Source organism: Lampetra planeri, chromosome 1 (assembly GCF_965212315.1).
Source record: "Lampetra planeri chromosome 1, kcLamPlan1.2.h2, whole genome shotgun sequence".
NCBI lineage: Eukaryota > Metazoa > Chordata > Hyperoartia > Petromyzontiformes > Petromyzontidae > Lampetra > Lampetra planeri.
In genome coordinates this window covers 36,788,149-36,812,269 of record NC_136107.1, presented here as the reverse complement: position 1 = coordinate 36,812,269, position 24,121 = coordinate 36,788,149, and the positions used below count along the sequence as shown (strand labels likewise).

At 53.4% G+C, this 24,121-nt stretch overlaps 1 protein-coding gene across 1 annotated transcript; it reads right to left on the bottom strand.

The window, feature by feature from the left end:
• Positions 1-1,300: 1,300 nt before the first annotated feature.
• On the bottom strand, positions 1,301-21,113 carry LOC144721878 (uncharacterized). The gene is made up of 11 exons (XM_078599810.1): positions 20,486-21,113; positions 13,034-13,111; positions 11,702-11,728; positions 10,893-10,976; positions 10,483-10,580; positions 9,258-9,631; positions 7,234-7,332; positions 6,893-7,006; positions 5,494-5,696; positions 4,948-4,980; positions 1,301-3,933 (listed from the first exon to the last, which is right to left on the bottom strand). The coding sequence occupies exons 1-10, from the start codon at positions 20,552-20,554 to the stop codon at positions 4,957-4,959; spliced, it is 1,170 nt and encodes a 389-aa protein (XP_078455936.1). The 5' UTR covers positions 20,555-21,113; the 3' UTR covers positions 1,301-3,933; positions 4,948-4,956.
• Positions 21,114-24,121: the final 3,008 nt, after the last annotated feature.

Sequence of the window (24,121 nt, the reverse complement as noted above, 5' to 3'; positions counted from 1 at the left end):
ACGCTCACCTGCCACGCTCACCTGCCACGCTCACCTGCCACGCTCACCTGCCACGCTCACCTGCCACGCTCACCTGCCACGCTCACCTGCCACGCTCACCTGCCACGCTCACCTGCCACGCTCACCTGCCACGCTCACCTGCCACGCTCACCTGCCACGCTCCTCAAACCTGTTAGTCTGCTCACCTGTGCGGCTGCTCACTGCAATCGATTTCGCCCGAGCCCAAGCGCTCACCTGTTCGCGCGCTCGCCTGACTGCACCCTCGGCTACCAGCTTCCCTATACTCTTAGGTTATTTCGGTAAAGTCACGTAGATAGAAAAAGAATAGATCACGACGTTTCGATCGCAACACAAGCAATCGTCATCAGGTTGGGACAACCACAGCAAGAAAAACTGCAGTTTTTTCTACGCGACTTTACCGAAAAGAAAAAAACTACAGTTTTTTTGCTGTGGAAACGTCGTGATCTATTATTTTTCTGCCTACGTGACTTTACCGAAAGAACCAAAGAGTATGGATTCCTGCAGTCACGAAAGCTTCAAATCAAGATTGTACCAGCTTACCTGTCAAGCCTCTCATGATAGCCCGCTCACCTGTTAGCCTGCGCGCCAACTCTCCCCCGCATGCCCTCTCGCGAAATAACTCTCTCACCCGTCAGTCGGCTTACCCGTCCCTATTATGGCCAATTAGCCCACTCCATTGTTTAACCGATCACCTGTCACCAATCATACCACCCACTTGCCAAGCCACTTACCGATGTCCCATCTCACCTATATCCCGACACACCTGTCAGCACTGTCAACCTGTCAACACCCATCACCCACCCCCCCGCTCAACTCGCCAGCCCTCACCTGTCCGTGGTCTCACCTATCGCCTGATCGTCGTCACTACCGCCGCGAGGTGAAACGGAGAACGAGCAGCCTCAACCACGTGCCCGATATTGAGCAGAGATCAGCGAGACGAAACTCGCCACTCCCCCCCCAAGAATCGCTCCACACGCACTCCTCTCCCACCCACAACCATAACAGAGAGATGGACGGAGACACGAACGCGATTGATGACGCATGAATATTAGACCGGCGATGAACGCGCTGCTGGAGGAGATGGAACGAGGACCGATAACACCATGACAACCCAGGACTTATGTTTTCAATTAAATCGATTCCCCCCCTCCCCCACCCCCTCCATTGACCCGTGTCCATTTCCGGAGCTCAGCCCCGGACAGCTCCGTCCGAAATAAATCCTCGATGACAATCCTAGACCCGGCGTCATCAAATTTTTTTTAACCCCCATCACGAGACGTTTTCGTTTCCAGTTTATTGGAGGGTTTCGTTTGAAATCACGAGAATCGTCCATGTGAAAGTAGACCACGCGTCACAATGCCGTCGCATGGGGCCCTCGTCATGTTCACAACCTTGTTCACGGCGAAAGAGGAATAGTCCCATAAAAGGCTGCATAATAAGTTAATACAATAAAAACTTTGATTACAAAATACAGGCACAGCATTTTTTTTCTCTTTATCATGAAACACATTTAATCATGCAGTGGGAGATGCTGGTTCGTTGGCTCCAGGGTTGAGGAGGCTACAAAAACCCCACCCCTCGTGGCCTCCACTCTCAAGTTGATAACACCACGGCGCGCGTGGATTTATTGACAAGTGACACGCAAAAGGCAACGTTCGGTGGCGATGATGATGACGACGATGCCCCAAGTGCTGGGCTCGGGTCAGACCGGTTCCCCATGGGAAGCTGCGTGCACACGTCTGTGGCTCTCCGTGTTCAACGACGGAGCCGATGGGTGGTACATGTGCCAGTCTATGGTTCGAGATTTGAATACTGTGTATGGCTCTAGATTTGTGCGAGTATGGATCTCTGTGGGTCCGTGTGCGACTCTAGCGGGGAGCGGTAGTTGCAGTGGTGAGCACGTCGTGTTCCAAACCCGGCGACTGGGATCGATTTCCACTCGTGGCCAACAATGGCGATTTTATCCGAACGGGTCATTGGTATCTCCTAGAGCAGTGGTTCTTAACCTGGGGTGCGAGATGCCCTTTGTGGGTGCGAGACGTGTCCAGATTTTGTTAGAAGGTAAATCATCGAAAACACAAATTAAGCACGGGCACGTAAGACCAACAACTACTTTGTTTCAGCAAACCCCTTTGTATTAATATTATATATATATTTGTTTACGATTGAGAACCAAAGGGGTGCAAGGCTGCAGTAAAGGTTAAGCACCACTGCCCTAGGCCGACCGTCTTAAATTGGTACCTGGTGAAGTGTGTAAACATCACCGCTAGGGAGACAAAGGCGGCCGAGAATGAATCGTGCTGGCCACCCACCACCTCGTGTGCTGTGCCAGCCTTCACAGGTTCTTGCTAACAGGACTTGTCCCAACAGTATGTTAAGGCTATCGGGGTGGGATCTATGCGCCTCTATGGGTCTCCATTTCAGTCTGTGCGGGGCTTCCCAATGTGATAGAAACCACTGCCCAGGTGTCCACCCCTCCACACACGAGCCAGCCTGGCTGGAACACTGGGGGCGGCCTTTGCATTCCCTTTAAAACCTGGAGTGACGAACCACCGCAGTGAAAACCCACGGCAGAGGAATATGGCTTTAGGAAGAGTGACGCACGGGTACCCCCCCCCCCCCCTTACGCGGTAAATGCGGTCCAAAAAAAACAAAGGGTGCGCACAAAGCAAAACCACACTGCCATTCGCCGTGCAGCGCATGCACTGCGCACGCAAACACAATATTGTCCCACGTCCGAACGCACCATGTACAGTGATTTCCAACCGCATAGTCCAGCACATTTTTTGGTAGCAGTAGGTTCGCCGCAGGCAAGTGAAATCGCACAAAACGAAACCCTCATACGGCGGCGCCGCAAGTTGCAGGAAGAGGAAAGGGAGCGTAACAGATTTTCTTCGAAGCTCTGGTTTTAAATAAGTCATCCCCCCCCACCACCCACCCACCCACCAACCCGAAACATCATTAACAAGTTGACCGTACTGCATAACGACCAAAAACTAAAAAAATCCCCAAAAATTCCCCCACACCATAAACCCCCTTTCTTCATTCCAGCGGTCGACATTCAGGACTCAGAAAGCACAGTTTGTGTTCAGTGAATGGCGTCCAGGGCTTTACATCTTTCAATGAATTATTTTGCCGGGTCACTAGTAGACTGGAGCCTGTGGCACGTGACCAGTCGTACCCGCACTGCCATAGCGAGGAGGTACAACTGGATGTGGTGTGCCGGTTTGCAGAAAATATTTTCCAAGTTGCTGGAAGACTTGAGTAGGTGGGGTATGGATGTCACGTGTATAGCCGCAGCCACAACGGGAGGTACACTGGGTGTGGTTTGCCGGGCATACATTAATTTCTCCGACAGCGTCCATGCCTCGTTGGGTGAACACTGGCCACTCTGGCACGAACATTTTATAAAATCACAGCTCCTTTTCTCTTGTTTCAACTATAAAAAAAAAAACTTTTAAGCAAGAGTCTCCGATTAAAAATGTATTAACACCGTTTGTGAATTTGTTTTAAAATAATTATTTCGTAAAAACAAAAAGTCATGGATTGAAATGACCGACTACTGTCCACGTCGTCCAATCTCGTCTCCGCCATCGTGGTTTGTGTCTCGGTCGCCGGTACGTTCCAAAAAAAAAAAAAGAAGAGACCCCACCACTTGCAGGATCGAGACGCAACGTGGGCTCGGGGATTGCTCCATCTTCGCCGTGAAGTGCCGCTCACTCGCTCGCGTCCACATCCCCGCTTCACCCCGGGCGATTAAAACCACAGTTTAATAGAAAAAAAAAAAAAAACCCCATCAAGTCCACCGTAGCCGCACGAAGCATCGTGATGAACAGCGAGGGCGCCAGAAGATGGTGGCGGTGGTACCGGTGAAGCCGTCACCTCGTGGCACCACAGGAAGCTGTCCCAGGCCTGCAGAAGTGAAGAACACAGCAGCAATGAGCACAAGCGCAAGTAGACCCCCAGCCGTCTCTCCTATTACCACGTGACATGGCAGTTTGCATGGCGTCCGAATGCGACCGCCATCTCAAGCAGTGGTTACAGGCTACGTACGAAAGAAGTTCTATATACATGCATATAAAACACACGTGGTGACGCATTGGAACCTACGAAGCCACGGGGGGGGGGGGGGGGGGGGGGGATCTCTGTATATCCTGACACGGATAGTAGAGGGAGGAGTGTCCCTTTGTGAAGTTGTTGCAGTCTCTCTCACAGGGTCCCCTTGAGGGTGCAGTGCGATTGGTGTTCATCACCACCACTACTGTCATTATCGTCATAGATCTCCCAATTTTTTTTTTTATCCCAACCCGAAATAACTCTGTCTGTTAACGGGACCTTTTGCTCGCTTGTCACGGACCTCTCCTCCCATGTCAGGACACAGACATCCCCCCCCCCCCCACTCATGCGTGCGTGCATGCGTGCTCGCTCTATTGCAAAGATGCATGCACCGAAATGCAAGGAATTGACAAATCCATCCCAAGTTCCACCGCAGTAAACTTAATGCAAACAAAATGCAGAGTTCACCAAACTCAAACCCTGGTCCCTTCAGGTCTGCTCCCTGGCGTCAAGCCTTTCAGGCCCACCCATCTTTATTAGTTTTATACAAAACGAATAAAGAAAGACCCAAAGAATAGTTTTATACAATTGCCTCCATGGATAAGGTGCGATTTGAGTGCACACTACGCACCGGGGAGATGCATATATAGATATAGACACGCACACACCTAGTGGAGGCCCAGTACCAGATCAGATAATCGTCACTGGTGTTGCCGGGTTCGTAGCGCAGCGTGCTAACCACTACACTACCGCTACCACCACAACAACCACCGCTACCCAACTTCACCACCACTGTAGCGACCACGACCAGCAGCACCACCACAAGCCGCAACCATGAGAGAGGAGCAACGGGGATCGACCGCCACTGACCTGTCCTCGCTACTTCATCGCCTCGCACAGCACCTACGGGGTAAGCAGCAAACAAAACACCTCGGTGAGATTCATCGTAGCGGCGACTGCACTTGACAGGAGTCTTGGCGACACCCGGAGAGGCGGGAGACATCGTTACACGATCGCCCGCGACGCTGAATCAACGGTTCCAAGCGCCCACCGCCTGCACCCAACTCCATACCAGCCTTTGTGGTCAGCTACGGCCAATCTATATTTATTCACATTAATCACGTACAGGATCGCATCGGATCATTAAAGACCTTCGATAAACTTTTGTTACGACAACAAAAGTGTTCAAATTTTGCTCGCTTTACAACGTTCCTCCACCTGCTCCAGTTTTGCTAAAAAAATCAAATCAATTATCACATTTGCCAAATGTCGTGCCAGGTGGTGGAGAGGTGAAATAAAAAAATTGAGACAACACGATCAACCCCAAATACAACTAATTACGATTCATACCGCTGGCGATCTGAAAGCCGACGTTTACAATTATCTGTACGACGCAGTACGACGAACGCCACTGACCTCTTCCAGGTCGCGCGAATCCCTCGCGTTCAGCCCCACGATGACCTCGCAGCCGTGACCCCAGGCTGTGTCGACGGAGACCCCCTCGGGGGGGTCAGGGACCTCCCCCCCGCCCAGGGAGGCGGGGGCCCCGCTCGCGGCCTCGGCGTCCGTGGTGGCGCAGAGCGTCCCGCTGCTGCCGTCAGTTTCCACGCAGCCCGGCGCTGGCGAACACACGCAGAGCGCGAGCGTCAACTCTTGTATATTCAGTATACTGATGATACTATGTAGTTTATACTTTAGTTGTTTACGTGGTGGTTTAGTTACTGCAGCTACATACTATTAACATTCCTTCCCTTTATTAATGCTACCCCTATCCCCTCCCTTTGATGCTGCTAATCCTGCACAATGCACGGGCATAATGACTTTAAACCCCCCGCCAAACCTCCTACGCATTTCACAAGTAGTACTAATCGCATATCTGCATTTCCCATAAATATGCTAAATTCATCTTGATATGCAAATTCTTTTGTCAAGGCGCTCTTTCCCCCTCCATCCCAGCTTAAATAGTCGCTCCAAGCCTGGGGTGTGTCATTCAGACTCTGTCTTCTCGACAGACCTGTTCTTCACCTGAGGACGGCTGCTTGCGTTGTGGCCGAAACGTCGTGAGAATTATTTTATTATGTTTTATTTTTATTATTTTATTATTTCCATTCTACGTGACTTTACCGAAAAAAACCAAGAAGACGTCAACTCTCCGTTCGCCAGGCGAGCGAGCCCGCTCTCTGGCGCGTCTCCCGGGGTCGTGCGGTGGGGGGGGGGGGGGCCCGTTCTGCCGTGGATCGAGCTTCTTCGGTTTCCTCAATTTCACGCTCGCGATGAAGCTCCCGGCGCACGTTGGAGCGAAACGTCAGACATCGGAGCAGAGCCAAACGGCGCAACCGTGAAAAACCTTACGCGGTGAAATCGTTGATTCTCACCACCCTCGAAATGTTCATCACGGTTTGGGGGAGTCATAGTTACATGCGAGGATCTTTCTTTTGCCACTGTGTTGTGAAGATGAATCTACCCAGAAACTGGAGGGGGGGGGGGGGGGGGTTGGCCTGAGCTAACCTTGTACGACACGCCTCCATTTTATAGAACCTCGGCAAAAAATATTCAATAAAAGCATAAAAATCGCTTCTCACACAGAATTGTACGCATTTATCAGAAATGTACAAATCAATATTAACTGATGAATCGATGCACAATCATACATCTAATAAAGAGTCACCCCTACCTTGAGAGATGGACACAGACAGTAATACTGTCTATCCATCCGTCACCTGTTTAAATGTCTGCTTATCTCTCCAATATGTCCACCTGTCCACCTGTCCACCTGCACAGGCAGTGCCCCCGCCCGTGCCGCACCGCCTCGTACCTGCGGTGCCGGAGCGAGGTGCCGCGTGAATCTGTCCGTGCGTCTCCTCCTCGGCCGCGCGTCTCGGCTCCCCGGGCGCCTCCAGGAGGCTGTCCGGCCGCTCCCACGCGGCGTCTGAAGAGAGAGCGCGCGCAGCCAGCGCCGGCGCACGGAACACGGTCACGCGACGCATGCGGGGGATCTCCGCACACGCAGTACCCACGGAACGTATGCGCAACGGACACGGAACAAGGCGACGCGTGCCGACGAACGCAACGGAACGCGTGCGCGATTTTTAAAATGTATTGTTGTTTGGGGGGCAACTCTTCTGCCGAGGTGAGGAGGGGAAAGAGGCACGGTACCTTTTGCTCCCCGACTGCCGAGAGTCAGCCCCTCGGAGCCCTGCTCCGCCATGTCCGAGAGTCCAGAGTCCAGGCTGTCTCTCTTCGTCTGAGAGTCACCTGTGAGCGAGAGCGAGCGAGCGTGAGAGAGCGAGTGTGAGAGCGAGCGAGCGTGAGAGAGCGAGCGTGAGTGTGAAAGAGCGAGCGAGCGTGAGAGAGCGAGCGAGCGTGAGAGAGAGCGAGTGTGAGTGTGAGAGAGCGAGCGTGAGAGCGAGCGTGAGTGTGAGAGAGCGAGTGTGAGAGAGAGTGTGAGAGCGAGCGAGCGTGAGAGAGCGAGCGTGAGTGTGAGAGAGCGAGCGAGCGTGAGAGAGCGAGCGAGCGTGAGAGAGCGAGCGAGCGTGAGAGAGCGAGCGTGAGTGTGAGAGAGCGAGTGTGAGAGAGCGAGTGTGAGTGTGAGTGTGAGAGAGCGAGTGTGAGTGTGAGAGAGCGAGCAAGCATGAGAGAGCGAGTGTGAGTGTGAGAGAGCGAGTGTGAGAGAGAGCGAGTGTGAGAGAGAGCGAGTGTGAGAGAGAGCGAGTGTGAGAGAGTGAGCGTGAGTGTGAGAGAGCGAGCGTGAGTGTGAGAGAGCGAGCGTGAGTGTGAGAGAGAGCGTGAGAGAGCGAGCGTGAGAGAGCGAGCGTGAGTGTGAGAGAGCGAGTGTGAGAGAGCGAGCGAGCGTGAGAGAGCGAGTGTGAGAGAGCGAGCGTGAGAGAGCGAGCGTGAGAGAGCGAGCGTGAGAGAGCGAGTGTGAGTGTGAGAGAGCGAGCGAGCGAGCGAGCGAGAGAGCGAGTGCGAGCGTGAGAGAGCGAGTGTGAGTGTGAGAGAGCGAGCGAGCGTGAGAGAGCGAGTGCGAGCGTGAGAGAGCGAGTGTGAGAGAGAGCGAGTGTGAGAGAGCGAGCGTGAGAGAGCGAGCGTGAGAGAGCGAGCGTGAGTGTGAGAGAGCGAGTGTGAGCGAGCGAGTGTGAGCGAGCGAGTGTGAGCGAGCGAGCGTGAGAGAGCGAGCGTGAGAGCGCGAGTGTGAGAGAGCGAGCGTGAGAGCGCGAGCGTGAGAGAGCGAGCGTGAGAGAGCGAGAGTGTGAGAGTGTGAGAGAGTGAGTGTGAGAAAGCGAGTGAGTGTGGGAGAGCGAGTGTGTGTGAGAGTGAGAGCGAGGTGAAGCGAGGCGGTGTGAGTAAGAGTGTAAGTGGGGGAGTGTGAATGTGTAAGGGTGTGTGTGTGTGAGTGTAAAGAGTGCGAGTAAGCATGAGCAAGTGGAGTGTGCGAGTGTGTAAGAGGGCGAATGAGGGGGGAAGCGTGCCAATCAGTGAGTATGAGTTTGAGTGAGAGAGTGCGAGTGCGAAAGATTCTGAGCGAGTGTAATAGTGTGGTGAGCACAAGGGAGTGCGCATATCTGTGCGCGAGTGTGCATGCGTATTTTTAAGACAAAATGAAGTAAATGACGATTCTGACATTAGCATCGTCATGACGGTGAAACATTCCTGTGAAGAATGTCGATGGTCATCATAATTTAGATACTATTTAACGATGACGACGATATTAGTAACGATGCAATGATGACGGTGATAACGATGCCGATTGATGGTCCTCATCTACGATAGACCTGCTGCTGACAATGACGATCATAACTTACATTATAGCAATCACAACGACTGCTACAATGTCAATAATGATCAGAGGCGTATCAATGGTGATGTTGACGATAAAGTTCATTGTGATGACGAACAACATTTTGACGACAGCGAGGATGATGATGATGATGGTGATCATGATGATGGTTACATTGTTACTGCTTACGATGACCATGATGATGACAGCTGCACGAATGGTGATCACAAAACGATGCCGAGGAATAACAGCGCCGACGATGACGATGTTGTTGTTGTTGTTGCTTCATCGTTCATGGCCACGAGATGCTCATGCCAATGTCAACAGTGGGGGTTAGCACCGATGACGATGTCGCCAATGAACGACGGTGACGACGTGAAATGGCGACGACGACAATACCTACTGTCAGACGAAGCGGTGGAGGAGGAGGAGGCGCCGCTGCAGCGGTACCCGGGCTTGATGAAGGACAGCACGTCGGCCAGGCTCTGCGTGACCGTCACACCGACGCGCGAACCGCGTGAGCGACACCGGCCGCCCGACGACGACGACTTCGTTCCCGACAAACGCGCGTCGCGTCGGGCACTGCCGGGGGTGACGGCCGGGGCGGTGGCGGATCTGACTAGTCCCGCCGAGCCGCGCCCTCCGCTGTCTCCGGACTCGATGCCCGAGGATCGGCAGGAGCCTCCGGCCGTGCGCTCCGAGAGGCTTCTCTCCAGGCCGCGCTCCTCCTCCTCCCGCAGCCTCGTGGCCTTCTCCAGGAGCTCTGGGATGTCGTGCCTGGGGGGGGGGGGGGGGGGGGGGGGGCAGCACGCGAGAGCCGCGCGTCTGTTTGATCCTCGGTCCGTACAGGCGGCGCTCCTACCCCTCCTGCTTAGGGCTCCCTCGCTGTGACAAAGAGCTTCATGGCTCATCGGATTCCTCCAGTACGAATTTAATATTCGGATTCCGATTCAGTTGGCCCGGTCTCCTTCCTCCACCTCTCACTCCGGCGGCAACTGGTCAAGTACCCGTCTTTACAGTTCATCTCCGCTCTTCCCCGTGTTCCTGTAATCTCGGTTTGTAACACTCCGTTGGCAACGATTCCCCCTTTCATTGCGCACCACAAGACAATAACGTCTCAGTCTCGCTTTGGTCGACGATACTTCGTACCACTGGTTTCCCCCCCCTCACCCCCACCGCTGATGCCCTCACCTCTATTTACTATTTCCCAGTATTCCATTCACTCATTCGTACAGGCGACGGGTGAAACGATACAGCCGGGAGGGTGCCATGTTTGGGTCTGGAATGAGTCCTGGCTGCTACGCACCTCTGATGAGCACGGTTAGCTACGTTCGGTGCGAAATAAGTTCAACATCCAGTAAAATTCTGGCAAAAATCGCCCGATGAAGCCGGTTGTAATTACCAACTTCACGGTTTTCTCAAATTGTAAATGTTTTGTATTTACTCTCCAACACATCGGTGGGTGCCGAAGTAGTAACTAATTGGGCTGTGTTAGGTGGTGGCGGGGCAAACGACACATTTACGCTTACGCGATCTAACCCCCCAAAAAAAATTGCAATACGAATATACACGCACGCACTGCCGCTACGCGCCGCCGCTACGCACCGCCGCCCCCGCCGTGTACGTACCAGGCGCACGCCGACACGCTGCGGCCGGGCCCCGGCAGCTGCATGCATTTCCACAGGAACTGGATCCAGACGGCTCGCTGCTCGCCCGACGCGGCGGCCTGCACGCACGGCACACGGAGAGACGCTCTCGTCATCCTTTTCGTAAACACACCTCGCGGTAATCGTTGCCATCAAACGCACACGCAAACAAGGTGATGATGTGATGCGATGGGGGTGACGTGAAGGTGACGGTCCGAGGATGGCGCAATGGTGATGACATGTGTGATAGTAATAATGGTGCGGTGATGATAACAGGTATGATGATGATGATAGGTTTAACGATGACGATGATAGGCGTGATGTCGTGATGACGGCTGTGATGTCGATGACGGCGATGATACAGTCAGAGGTGGTAAGTGTCTCTCTCGTACCAAGATGATGACCTTGCCAGAGCTGAGCACCACCTGGAACACGTGCTCGCGGTTCAGCGTGTTGAGCTCCCGCACCGACTGCACCTGCACGGCACGGAACCAGCGTCTGGATCAGAACAAAGCTCCCAGAGCACGGTCCCTTGGCATCGCCGGCAAGCAGCGATGGGTCCAATTTACAAGCAGCTTGACCTCGACTCGCCACTCGTGGTGGCGAAGAATCTGGTAATCGTTTTTTAATGAATCGATCTACGATTCACGAAAGTAAGGAATCAGCAATAGAATCACAGCGATAATGAATGCACCGATTCGGCACACGCAAAAGGGTACACACCACACGGCGGCAGGCCCGAGTCACCGGGGTAGTACTTTTTGCCCTCGTTCAGTTGAAAGGTCAAATAGGTACGGCCCTGAAATATCTCGCCCACGCTCACTGCTGGCAGACGTGCCCCCACGATAGTGATCCCGTCAGGTGTGACGGGAGAGTACCCCACCACGTGTGGCATCCCCATCGACCGGCTGTGGCGGTACCCATTTACACCGCCGCCGGGCGGACGGGGCTGGCGGGGGGGGGGGGGGGGGGGGGGGGGGGGGGGGGGAAGGTGACAGAAGGCGCCGTGCGCAGGGCTTCGCCTGCCACGCCGGGAGATTGAACCGGTTAGCGGCCGCTGGCCTGCAAGGCCGGTGTGTGGTGACGTTGACGCAACCACCGTGGCCGGCGCCGCCTCTACGGTGCAAGCGTGCGAACGCACGGAGGGCTCCCGCCCCACACAGACGCATGCCGCGAGCTCTCACACACACACACCACTTACCGAATGAACGTCCACTCTCCCTCGGGGCTGAAGGGAGGTGAGAGAGGGTGGATGGGGGGGGTGGAAAAATGGGCAGGGGTGGCAGAACGAGGAGATTAATTGCCGGAGTAATAAATCACATCACATCGTCGTCGTCGTCACCACCAGGCACGTAAACAAGGGGACGTGAGCTGCATCGTGTTGGCTCGATGAGCGACCGCACCCCGCTCGAGCGGAGCCTGCAGAGGCAACGCCTGCAAAAGCTGCAGTGCCCCGCCGGTACTGGGACTGGGGAACTGCAGCAGCGAGCGCCAAGGGCAAGGGGGGGGGGGGCAGCGACGGAGAAGGGAACGAAGCGGCGTGTTCCAACGTGGGAGAGGGAGGCAGGGTATTAGGGGGGGGGGGGGTGCAACTCGCCAAATGGCGCAGCGAGCAAACCACCACCCCCCCCCCCACAACTCGAACGAGTCAACTGGTCACCAACATTATTCCTCCCGTTTGACCCGAACCGTAATCGCCGAGCCAAGCGGCCACTGGTAGCGGTCACAACAAAAAGGTAGCCTCTAGCTGCTCACCGCGAGCTATGAATGCTCCGATGCGTGTGGCATTGCCCTTGTACTGTTCGTGTTTTGGCGTTGGTTCTCTGGTCTGACACTGGTGAGACGAAGCCATAGAGAAGGCCGTCGCTGGTGGTATAGGTCAATCAGTTTCAAAGACAATGCCCATATATTATCAGAGCGTGTTTTGTTTGCATGCTCACCGCAAGGACTGTGCGTGGTTAATGTAGATTTGATTTCTCGCAAAAGGTTTCTCTATTTGGTGTTTAAACATCTGAACACGACTCGTCTTTTATTGCCAGAAAGGGTTAACACAGTCTCATTTTTCATAGCAGTCACTTAAATTTGGCTGAAGTAGCCAGAACACAGTTTAGAGATCTCTGAAGCAATGGTGGTGGTGTTAATGATGATGGCGGTGGAATTGATATTGGTAGTGGTGGTGTTCGTTCTTTCTTTGTGTAAGTTGGTGCTGTTGTTGATAGTGTTGTTGTTGGTGATAGTGGTTGTGGGGAGCAGTAGTGTAGTGGTTAGCGCACTGCGCTACGAACTGATGATTACGAGGTCCTGGGCCTTCGCCCTAGATCGACTCAGCCTCAAATGAGTACCTGGTGCGGTGTGTAAAAAAATCGCCGCTGGGGAGAAAAAGGCGGTCGAACGTGGCGTTGGCCACCCACCCCTTTGTATGCCCATGCCGGCCTTCATTAGGTGCTCGCGAACAGCACTTGCCCCAACGGTCTGTTTAGGCTATACGGGGGGGGGGGGAATCGTTGTCTTTGGTGTTGTTGTGTTCACTCACCATGGGGCTGTCTCTGCTGGGGTAGTAACACAACGAGCTGTTCCTCAGCACGAACCAGTAGCGCCGCCAGTGGAAGCGCTGAGGTCAGAGGGGGATGGAAGGGGGGACAGGTCCACACATACGGGTAAGCGATCCGATAACTGTAACAATCACCAGCAGCAACACCATCCATACTCCTATTGTGCCGGTCACATCAGAGCCTGCGAATATGAACCTGTTCAGCCTCTTTCTTGCCAATCCAGTCATGGACAAGTGCCCCACACCACCCCATAAGATGGGTCATGCGGGTTATTTGACCATACTTCACCACGCTGGTTCATGCGAGCTGGTGAAAGCGGGGAGTGTGGATGTCGGGGACATGGAAGCAGGCCCGCAGCAGCCTATAGCAACCGGTTTGTGTGCGGCGGTCACGCACCCATCGAACGATCTATCCAGGCTCAATCCTGTTTTAGTTTCGGGGATCTTATGGGGTCTGGTGAGAATCTGGAGCATGCCGGATGGATTTGGTCATTTGTGATCAGAAAAGACCCCGGAACTGACCATCATTCAAAATGTTGCCACTTGCAACAATGACACATGACATCTACTGGATAATGATGATGATGCCACGTGGTTATAAATGTCCACTCAAAAATACACACACAGTGCCGCCGTACAGACAGTTTGGGCAAGTTTTGTTCGTGAACGTGCTCGTCAAGGCCGGCGCGGCGCACTGGGTATAGATAGCGTGGCCCAGCACCACACCAGGCCGCCTTTGTCTCACCAGTGCGGACAATCACGCCCCCCCCCCGCAAGAGATGTTCGTCAAGGGCCGGCTGAATCAACCCAGAAGCCGACACGTGACAGACTTGGTTCGGTCATCACTTGCCACGGACGTTGGCCGTGTCCGGGAATCGAACTCGGGTTGCATGCTTCGCATACCTCTGCGCACAGTAGGAGGGTAGCGCATACCTGGGGCCATGCAGGTGCTTTGGCTGTTCCTTTGCATCACCACGACTAACTTCCTCATTTGAGGGACTTGCTGGAAACAAATTGCATGGCCTACATTATACGTGTGTTAGTATAACCCATGCTAGGTGTGTGTGTATATACGTGAGTGGTAGTGGAGCGGTTGGCGTGCTGCGCTTACAAACCCAGCGAACCGAGTTCGATTCCCACCTCAGAGACAAAACCACGTGACGATTATTTGAATCGGTCCTGCGCCTGCCCTCGGTTGACACAGCCTCAAATGAGTACCCGGTGCGGTGTGTAAAATCATCGCCACTGAGGGTTTTCAATTATACAAAATCTTCACCTCGCAAATAGCCAATCCTTGAACCTTTCAATAGACAGATTTATTTTTAAAATGTAATCATCCACTTAATCTGCATAGTCGCAACAGAAGGCCTAATTTTGGCCAATTAAATGCTGCGGGTTGTCCAGTGTGCGTTTCCCAATGTACTGTAGGGCCCATCATTGGGATCGTCCACTCAGTGGCAAGTTGCTGCTTAAGTCAACTCGTACTACAATTGCGAAGATAAGTAAAATATAGCCGGGTTCTTTTACTGTAAACAACAGCAACGCATATATGTGTAGTGGCATAGCGCTGGCTGCTGGCAGAAAAGGGGATCTGCGGGGTACTGAAGCCCTGACGTCAGCAGGCCAGGATATACACGAGAGGGGGATCTAGGGGAAAGGTCACGGAAGGGGCCCACCAGAAACCCGCCGGTAGGTTCCAGAAAGGGGGCGTGACCGGAGCGAGGCCACGCAGACGGTGGAAGAGGGGCCCCTGTGGGGGACCTCGGGACTGCTGTTGTGCTGCTAAAGTCCTTTTTTAAATCCTTTATATTAAGTTCACTTGCTTGCGCGCTTACGACCGTGCAAATTTTTTGGTCGTTTTTTTACCCACTTCCCGTGATCCAATCGAGCTGACATTTTGCACACAGACTCGTTGTGCGTGACAATTAATTTTCGTGAGAAACAAATCCAAAATTTTACACTTTTTAGGAAAAAAAAATTCTTATATGTAATTACCAATTGCTTAATGGTGGCAAGCAATCATCTGACCCATAGGTGGCAGCCATCTCAAGCCAGAGGACGAGAGGACTCTAGCCGCCACGCGTATAAAGGATTTATAGTGAAAAACTTTGTTTTTACGGGTTAATTTTTTCTCGTCGTCTTCACCGTTCTTTTCCTCGCCGTCGTCCCTACCATCTCGGGGAGCCACCAGTCAGGCGGCCTACCAACTGGCCTGAGTAACATTGCCGGCAATAGACGGCCTAATTGTTAAGAGCGTTAGCCCCGATGGTGTTTGTTAATAAAGAAGTGCCTCCAAGTCTTATCGTCCCCGAGATAGTCACGACAAATGTATTCGAAGTTTGTTTTGGTGGAACGGCATTCTTCAGAAAATAATCTCCAGTCTATTATGAGCCAGCAGCCAAGCCCGCCACTCCGCTTTGCTCCGTATGTCTTTGTCCCTCTGTATCTCTTTGTCTCCGTGATTCTGTGTTCATGATTGTGCGCGTGTCTGATGGTCCATCTCTGTATTTCTCTCTCTCCCACCTCAGCAGGTGTTGTGACACCCCTCAGTTACACACATATACACACACAGTCAGTCACACACACACACAGTCACACAGCTCCGGCTTTAGCCATCCTGGCATCAGACCCACCGAATCCAGCCTTGCCGGTTTGACACCCGCTCAGGGCCACCATGGACCCAGGGCCCGCACACGGAACAGCCACGGGCAGGAGGAGGACTCGAGAAGTATAATTATCCGTGGCATAACAAACATGCGGTGCGTGTGGTGTGCACGCCGTGATTAGGTTTCCCCCTTTCAAATCTGGGGAGGGGAGCGGGGGTGGTGCGGTAAATCACAGGGCGCGAGCGGGGGTGGTAGCGTCACGTCAGACATGCACATAGCGCGAACGGCTGTGGCGCTGCAATTATTTAAGAAGAACAAAAACGCCGAATAAATCTATTAATAACACTGCGGCATGAAAAGGAGAAAATACATTACAGGCGACGTTTCAGGAAACGACCCTTCTGCATAGCACCTGACAGCGGACCAGTGAAGCGCCATGCGCCGTGATGAAGGGCCATTGCCCGAAACGTCGCCTCGTGTATTAACGTTTCCTTTTAAAAGGCCAGAGTCTTGTTGTTGACGAAAGCATCGAGGTTGGGTTTTTTTGGGTTAGTTGTACTCGCGTACACCACTGCCAACGCAAGAGCAGCAGCAGCAGCATCGCCACTAAATATAATCTGCGAATGCATCAATCACGCTCGGTGTCGTGTCGCGCTTTGTTTTCGTCAAGTCGTCAAATACTTCTATTTTATGCGCACGCTGAACTTCTTTCACGCCGTATGTAGCCAACCGTGCTAATCGGAGGTGCGGTGAAATACCGTCAACGGGAGGTATAATTTACTTAATAAAATGTACCGATGATAAAAACAAACTAAAAAATAATATTTTTCAGGCGTGTCCTGCCATGTAATGTCTGGCCATTTTCACGTGTGTTTTTTCTGAGATAAAAGTTGTGTGTTTTGGTAGGAGCACGGATGCCTGGAGAAACCCCCACGCACTCAAACTCCTCACCAAGGAAGGGGCCTTCCACTCGAGGGAGCTCTAGAGGGTATGTAAACTAAAAAGTATTTTTTTTATTTTACCAGGTAAGGCCCACCGCGCTATATAGCTCTTTTGCAGAAGCGACCTGGCCACACATAATAGCTAAATTTAGTGGCTTAGTACGTGGAAATGTCTAGCAGCCAAATACTCTAAACGCGTATTTCTAAGTGTGGAGGGAAAAACCGGAGGACCCGGGAGAAACATCCACGCGACCACGGGGAGAACAGGCAAACTCCGAATATACAGGAACCAGGGTCGGGATCGAACCCACGGAACCCCTGAATACCAGGCGAGGTAGTTAACATCCCGTCACCGTGGCAGGCACCCCATGCAGCAGGAGACTGATGAAAACAAAATACCGTAGATTAAAATGAGGTGTTAATGGCTAAACTAAAATATTTTTAATTGACATTTCTTAATCTCTTCCATTCCCTTTCGGTGAAGCGTGTGGCAGAAAGACGAAGGTCACCCATATAGCCTTGACAGGGTTTTGGAGCAAGTGCCATTCGAGAGCACTTCAAGGCCGGCATGGTACACGAGGGTTTGCGGGTGGACAGCACCACGCCCAGACCCTGTGGCGATGTTTACTACACACCACACCAGGTACTCGTTTGAGGCCACGTGACACACGGCACACAAGCGCACGCACACACAAGCGTGGTACGAGCACACACACGCGCATGGCACGGGCAGCTGGACAAATGGGGTACCTACCCGAGACACGAGGTAATTTAAACGGCTTTGCTGTAGGAAAAATACAAAGATGGGCAAAAGGATAAAACGACGACAACAAACCACAAAGATTGCCAGGTGTTCGTATACACCCCTGTGAATATACGTGGGGCACGCAGTTCCCCTCCCTAGCCCTGACACCAACTACAATCTCTTATCCAAATGTCACCCCCCCCCATCCAAACCCTGCCTCTTATCTAATCTATAGGCCATTGTCAATCCCATGGCTGGATGAAGGCCTCCACGCGCCGTGTGAGTCGCGAGGGTTGTTTGACCACACTTTAGCAAGCTGGTCAGTGCTGGTGGAAGGAGAGCCAAGAACCGGTTTAGATATCACTTGTCACCGATGTCAGCCATTGCCTGGAATTGAACTCAGGTCGGAGTGATAGCGCAGTGCAGGGACCACTCCACCCTTCACCAACGCTAACCCCGACCTTCATTGCAATCCTAGCTCCTCTAATCAATAACTATCCCTAACCTAACACGAATATTATCCACCCCCCAATCAATTCCTAGTCCTCACCTCAAACCCCTGACACCAACCCTCATCCAAATCACATCATCCATTAACCCCTTGCTCAAACATTGATATTAAACTTTAACACGTAATATGAACCTCAATTTTAAAACACTAAAAACCCCAAACCTCCCCCAACCACAATCCAAACCCCAACACCAACCCAAACTCTCCCTAACCCCAACCCAGTGGCATAGTTAGAGTGTGTAGCTGCTGATATTGCACCGGGGTCAGGTGCCAGTCTACAGCGAGGGCCCCAAATGTATTCCTTGCAACCGGGGGGGGGGGGGGGCTCTTGTGAACCACGCTACGCTTCCTGGCACAACACCAAACCAACCCCTTCCTAACGCTAAAACATAAACCTTAGCCTAACCCCAAACCTTCCTTCACCTAACCCAAACAACCTCACCCAAACTATAACCACAGGACAAAACCTCGCCTGCGACTCGAGCCTTCGCCAAAAATCGGGTTCGATTCCCGCTCACAGCCAACACCAATGACGATTATCTGAACCGGTCCTGGGCCTCCCCTATGTCTACTCAGCCTCAAAACGAGTACCCGGTGCGGTGTGTAAACATCGCTACTAGGGAGACAACGGCGGCCGGGAGTGGTGCTGGCCACCCAACCCCTCGTGTGCCGTGCCGACCTTCATTAGGTGCTGCTCGCTAACAGCACTTGCCCCTACAGTCTGTTAAGGCTATACGGGGGGGTGGGTCTTATTTGTTGTATAACAGGCACACACACACACACAAGCATGCGACAGGCGAGGCACGCGGATGCGCGTGGACCCCCCCCCCCACCGCGTGCGCTCCACGCGGTGGGGGGGGGGCGCATGACCGCGCACGCCGCCTGCGACTCGGGGCACGAATTGCGACACGCGCCGTCGCATCACACAAGGGTACAGCAAGACGAAGATGCCCCCCCCCCCCCGTGGGGCGTGGGGGAGGCGCAATTGCTTTTCGTCAACAGATATTTTTAAAAGGCACGCGCCACGTGGTGGTGCTACTTGCGCCTCGCAGCGCCGACGTTGACGCAACGTACCAGGTACCCATTTGAGGCCGAGTCGACCGAAGAGGGTCCCAATCCCCCCCCTCCCCTCCCCCTCGAGACCGGTTCGCACATCACTCGCCGCCCTCGCCGCTGTTGGCCGGCATCGGAGCGCGGTGTGCTAACCGCTGCGCCACCGCTCCCTTAAAAAACCCACAACAGCCGCTCAGCCCACCGCACGAAACCCACAACACGCCGTCATCCCACACGACGCATCACAAAAGACAAAGACCCCCCCCCCCGCCGTGTAGCCTTAACAGACTGTAGGGGCAAGTGCTGTTAGCGAGCACCTATTAAGGCTGGAACAATACACTAGGGGGTGGGTGGCCAGAACCACGTCCGGCCGCCTTTGTCTCCCCAGTGGCGATGTTGACTACACACCGAACCGCGTACTCATTTAAGGCTGGGTCGACCTAGGCGAGGCCCAGGACCGGTTCAGATAATCGTCACTGGTGTTGTTTGCGAGCGGGAATTGAACTCGGGTCGCCGGGTTTGTAGCGCCGTGCGCTAACCACTACACAACCACTCCCCGCACACACACACACACACCACTACACGCACACAAACACACACACACACACCACCGTATCACAACCCTCCCATCTCGCACACCATACACAACACGTACCACGCTAACACGTACACACACTATACAAATCACGCACCAAAAAACACACCCCCGCCCACACACACACCCCCACACACCCCCCCCCCCCACACACACCACGCGAGCTCTCGAGCGACGGATGAATGGGGATGCACGAGGCGGCGACGTTGATCGCGACGCGTGGGGGTTGTGCGCGAGGTCTCCTCGCTTGACAAGGCACAGAGAGGACCCCCCCCCCCCACGCAGCCACACCGACAGCGTTACGCAGTGAACCCTGCACGAGCACTCGGCCATATAGAGCGCGTCGCTGTAGGAACAATAGCCCCCCCCCCATCCCCCCAGACCAGTAAAGCCATGCCGCTAGCATCACACAGCAATGCACAGCCGTCCCGACAGAATTGTAGAGCACCGCACAAGCATCCCAATAACATCACCTTCTTAATGGCTCTCCGACAGCCGTAACGATTTAGGAATACACCGCACCAAGCATGTACAGCATTGCACAACCACATCGCCACACAGCCGTAACAAAAGCATTATTCGGCTACACAGTCATCCTTCCAGCATCACACAGCCAAACCACTCGTGTGTTCAAGTAGAACCGGCTCCATGCCCCAACGCCTCTTCTCGTATTACACACCTGCCCACCCCAACAGCGTCGCTCCACAGTCGCCGTCCACGCTGCGGTTCCGTGATGGTTCCGTTGAAGGTCTTTGGCCCCCATCCAGCGTTTCACTCATTTCAGCCTCCCACCTACTCGGCCATACACTCGTCTACCCACCCACCAATTCACTCACTCACTCACTCACCGACGATCAACGCACACATTTCACTCACCTGCTCACCACCCATCACCCCCTCGTCCACCTACTCGCTCACTAAAAACACACACCCACATCCACCCCGCTCACCCACCTACCACCCCACTCCATCCATCTACTCACCAGTTTCTCCCTCTGCTTCTCCAGGTAGCCCTCTAAATGGAGATCCGGCAGGGAGAGGATGTCAGTCATGGTGCACGGTGCGGTCGGTCTCTGTCCTTGCTTTGCTCGAGTCGCGGACGCCGCGGTTATCCGAGAGCGAGGGAGTGAGCGTCACGGCCCGATATCGAATATCCCCCCTCCTCCCTATACAGTACGAGAGTGGTCTCCTTCTCCTCCTTCTCCTCTCTATATATATCGGCGCGTGGGGCACACTGTGGCTCTGGTTTCACTCGTAGGCGTCGCACCTCGCCGCTTGCTCTTCCGTTCCACCTCTCGCGTCTCCTCTTCCTCCTCCGCCTTCTGCTTCTTCCTCGCCCCTTCCTCTCAAGACGAAACGACGCCGAACTGAAACCCGAGCGTCGTCGGGAGTTGCTCACCACCACCACCACTACCACCAAAGCAGCCCGATGATCAGGGCGAGACCGCTGTTGTCAGCCGAACCCTCGTCCTCCGCAGCGCGTGCTCGCGAGCGTCGATATTATTACTAACCACGTCCGTCCGTTCACACTCCCCCCTCCACCGCCGGTTGGGATTGACGACCTCGGTGTCGCCTCAACTGTGAGCGCTGTGGGGCAGCGGCAAGCGCTTTTGTGTCATCGCTCCTCCTCCCAACTCCCCCTTTCAATCCCCCCCCACCCCCAATCCTCCAGCTCCCCCATCACCAATTCGCCCCCAATCGCCTCTCTGGAGCTCTCTGCACAACCGCCCTCTCTTCCCCTCCCCTCCGCCTCACCCCTCCCGTAGCCCTCCTCACCCCCTCCACCCCTCCTCACCCCTCCCGTATCCCTCCTCACCCACCCACCCCGATTCATCCACAGACAGACGCCGTAATGAGCAAATTGGCTGCTCGGCTCGGAGATCCAGTCGTGCCGGTTTTTCTTGCATGAAGTCATCTCGGTGACGACTCTCGCCCTCGTCGCTCTGGGCGTCGCACAACTAAATCCCTCGAGTTATCGCTGCTTGGTCTTGTGAATATGATCACGCGTCCCGATCTCTCGTGAAACGAAGCGGAGGCGATCCTCGGGGAGGCGGGGTAGAGGAGGAGAAGGGGGGCTGTCACGAGGTAATGTCACGCTGTCAGTATGAATTGTCGTTCAATCAGAAATAAACCAATTACCTTCGTGCGCACATGTTCGTTTTTGTTTCATGATGATCTGCATTTTGTTTCGGAATATGCTCGACAGCAAGGGTCGCGATTGCAGGAGGGGTTTCTTTAAAAATCGTTATCTCTCTCTATCTTTTGGACGCTGCCAAAGTGGTGGCCATGGTGAGCCGGCCGGGTTAGACTCCAAGTTGCTTAAAGCCACCCACCGACCCCCACCCCATGTCCTCCACCCAGAAGTCGAAATGGGTTTACCGGACTCTTTGGTTCTTTCGGTAAAGTCATGTAGGTATAATATAAAAGAAATCGCGACGCTTCGGGCGCAACACAAGCGTCCGTCATCAGGCGGGACAACCACAGCAAGAAACCATTGCTGAAGTTTATTGCTGTGGCTGTCGCACCGGATGACGGACGCTTGTGTTGCGCCTGAACCGCGGTGATTTCATTTATTTTATTTTCTACCTACGTGACTTTACCGAAAGAACCAAAGAGTATAGATCCCTGCAGTCACGGAAACTTCAAATCTAGATTGGGTTTACCGGAGTTCATCAAACGTCAGGTCGCCTGCGATGGGGCACCACGTGGTTGCCTCCCACCTCTTCCGAGACGTCCGGCCAGCGTGGAAGAGTAGGCCAAAATACCCTCTGAGCAGGCCTCTCCACATCTCGCTCGAAATAGAGAGAGGCGATCACGTGAGCAGTGGCGCGAGCAAGCGCTTACAGGGCTGCACATTTGCCTGTTCAAATTAAAACATTTATACCAAAAATAGAGACCAGCGTGCGTTTCTCGTCTGCCAATTAAACGCGATTTGCGGTCTCGAAGCCCCAGCAGCACCGCAACGTGGATACACGCCACACGGGGAGGGTGTGGGGGAGGGTGTGTGGGGGGGGGATGCTTTGCTCGGTTCGCAAACGCGACAGAGAAGAAGGGCGTGAGTGTGGCGGCGTCTATTTCATTTCGCACGTGCGCGCACCACGCACGATCAGTGAACTTTGTTCGCGCGCGAAATGTATCGGGATTTTTTTTTGTTTAAGAAAAAAAAAACCCTCGCCCATTATCAAATGTTGTTCGCCGAGTGTCGCTTTCTTCCCAAAGGTCCCCGGGGTGGGGGGGGGGGGCGGCGAAGTGGTGAGCGCACTGCGTTACCAAAATCCCCAGCTACGTTTGAGCGTAATTCCCGACCACGGCTACCATCAGTGGCATGGGAATTTGTGAACCGGTCCTGCGTGCCCCCTCTCCCTCTCACCCCTACCCCCTTCCTCCTCCACCAACCCAGCATGTAGAGAGAGGGAGATATACAAAACATGCTTATATACATTCAATTTCAACTGTATCGTCTGAAGATCGAATCAAACCGGCGACCTCTGGAGTGCAAGTGCAGTTGCGCTATTACCACCACCACCACCACGGTAGCATCTACTTCTATACGTGTATACTTTTAGACTTGAGAAGGGGGGTTACATTCGCGTGAGCTCTGATGACCACTGGTGGAGCCATAAACTGCGTTATGTAATGTTGCGTTACCACTCACGCACATGCCACGCATTCTTCAACACTCAAGTTCGTCTGTGTGTGTCTGTGTCTACGCACTGTGCTGCAGTTTCGCCTACTGTGAAAGGTTGAGCGGCGTGCGATTAAGACACCACGGAAGACGCCAACGTCCAGAATAAAAAGAAAAACCTCATTCGAGACCCAACCATCGCACACCACCGGGCTTTGCCATTCCTCGAAGACGCCGGGAGAACCGTCGAACGCATTAGAACATTTCGATTTAAAGCTTTAGTGACTGCAGGGATTCATCTTCTTGGTTCTTTCGGTAAAGTCACGTAGAATGGAAATAATAAAATAATACAAATAAAACAATAAAATAATTCTCACGACGTTTCGGCCACAACGCAAGCAGTCTAATCGACAGACCTGTTCTTCACCTGAGGACGGCTGCTTGCGTTGTGGCCGAAACGTCGTGAGAATTATTTTACTATGTTTTATTTTTATTATTTTATTATTTCCATTCTACGTGACTTTACCGAAAGAACCAAGAAGATGCATCAGAACATCATTGAACGGGCCGATGCGCGCGTCTTCATGAATGGAAAATGAAAGAGAGGCCGGAGTAGCGAAATTGTGGCCATGCGACCAAAGATACGGACCACAGAGTAAATCCCACAGACACGTATAGAGAGAGCTACGAAGCGATACATTAGTTGACCATGAACATTTAGCTCATGCACATATTGCCATACGGAAGAATATAACTCCGGAATGCACCCGATCTTGTCAGATGTCAAAAGCTAATAAAGATTTGTATTTTACCACAAACCATGGCTCAACTAAGTGGTTTATTACGTGGAAACGTAGAGTTGACAAATACTCTAAACGCGTGTTTCTAAATAGTGGAGGGAAATTCCGTGACCACGGGGAGAGAGCATGCACATTTGAACATACACAGCAGGCGTAAGGGTGGGAGAATCGAACCAATGACCTCCTGTATACCA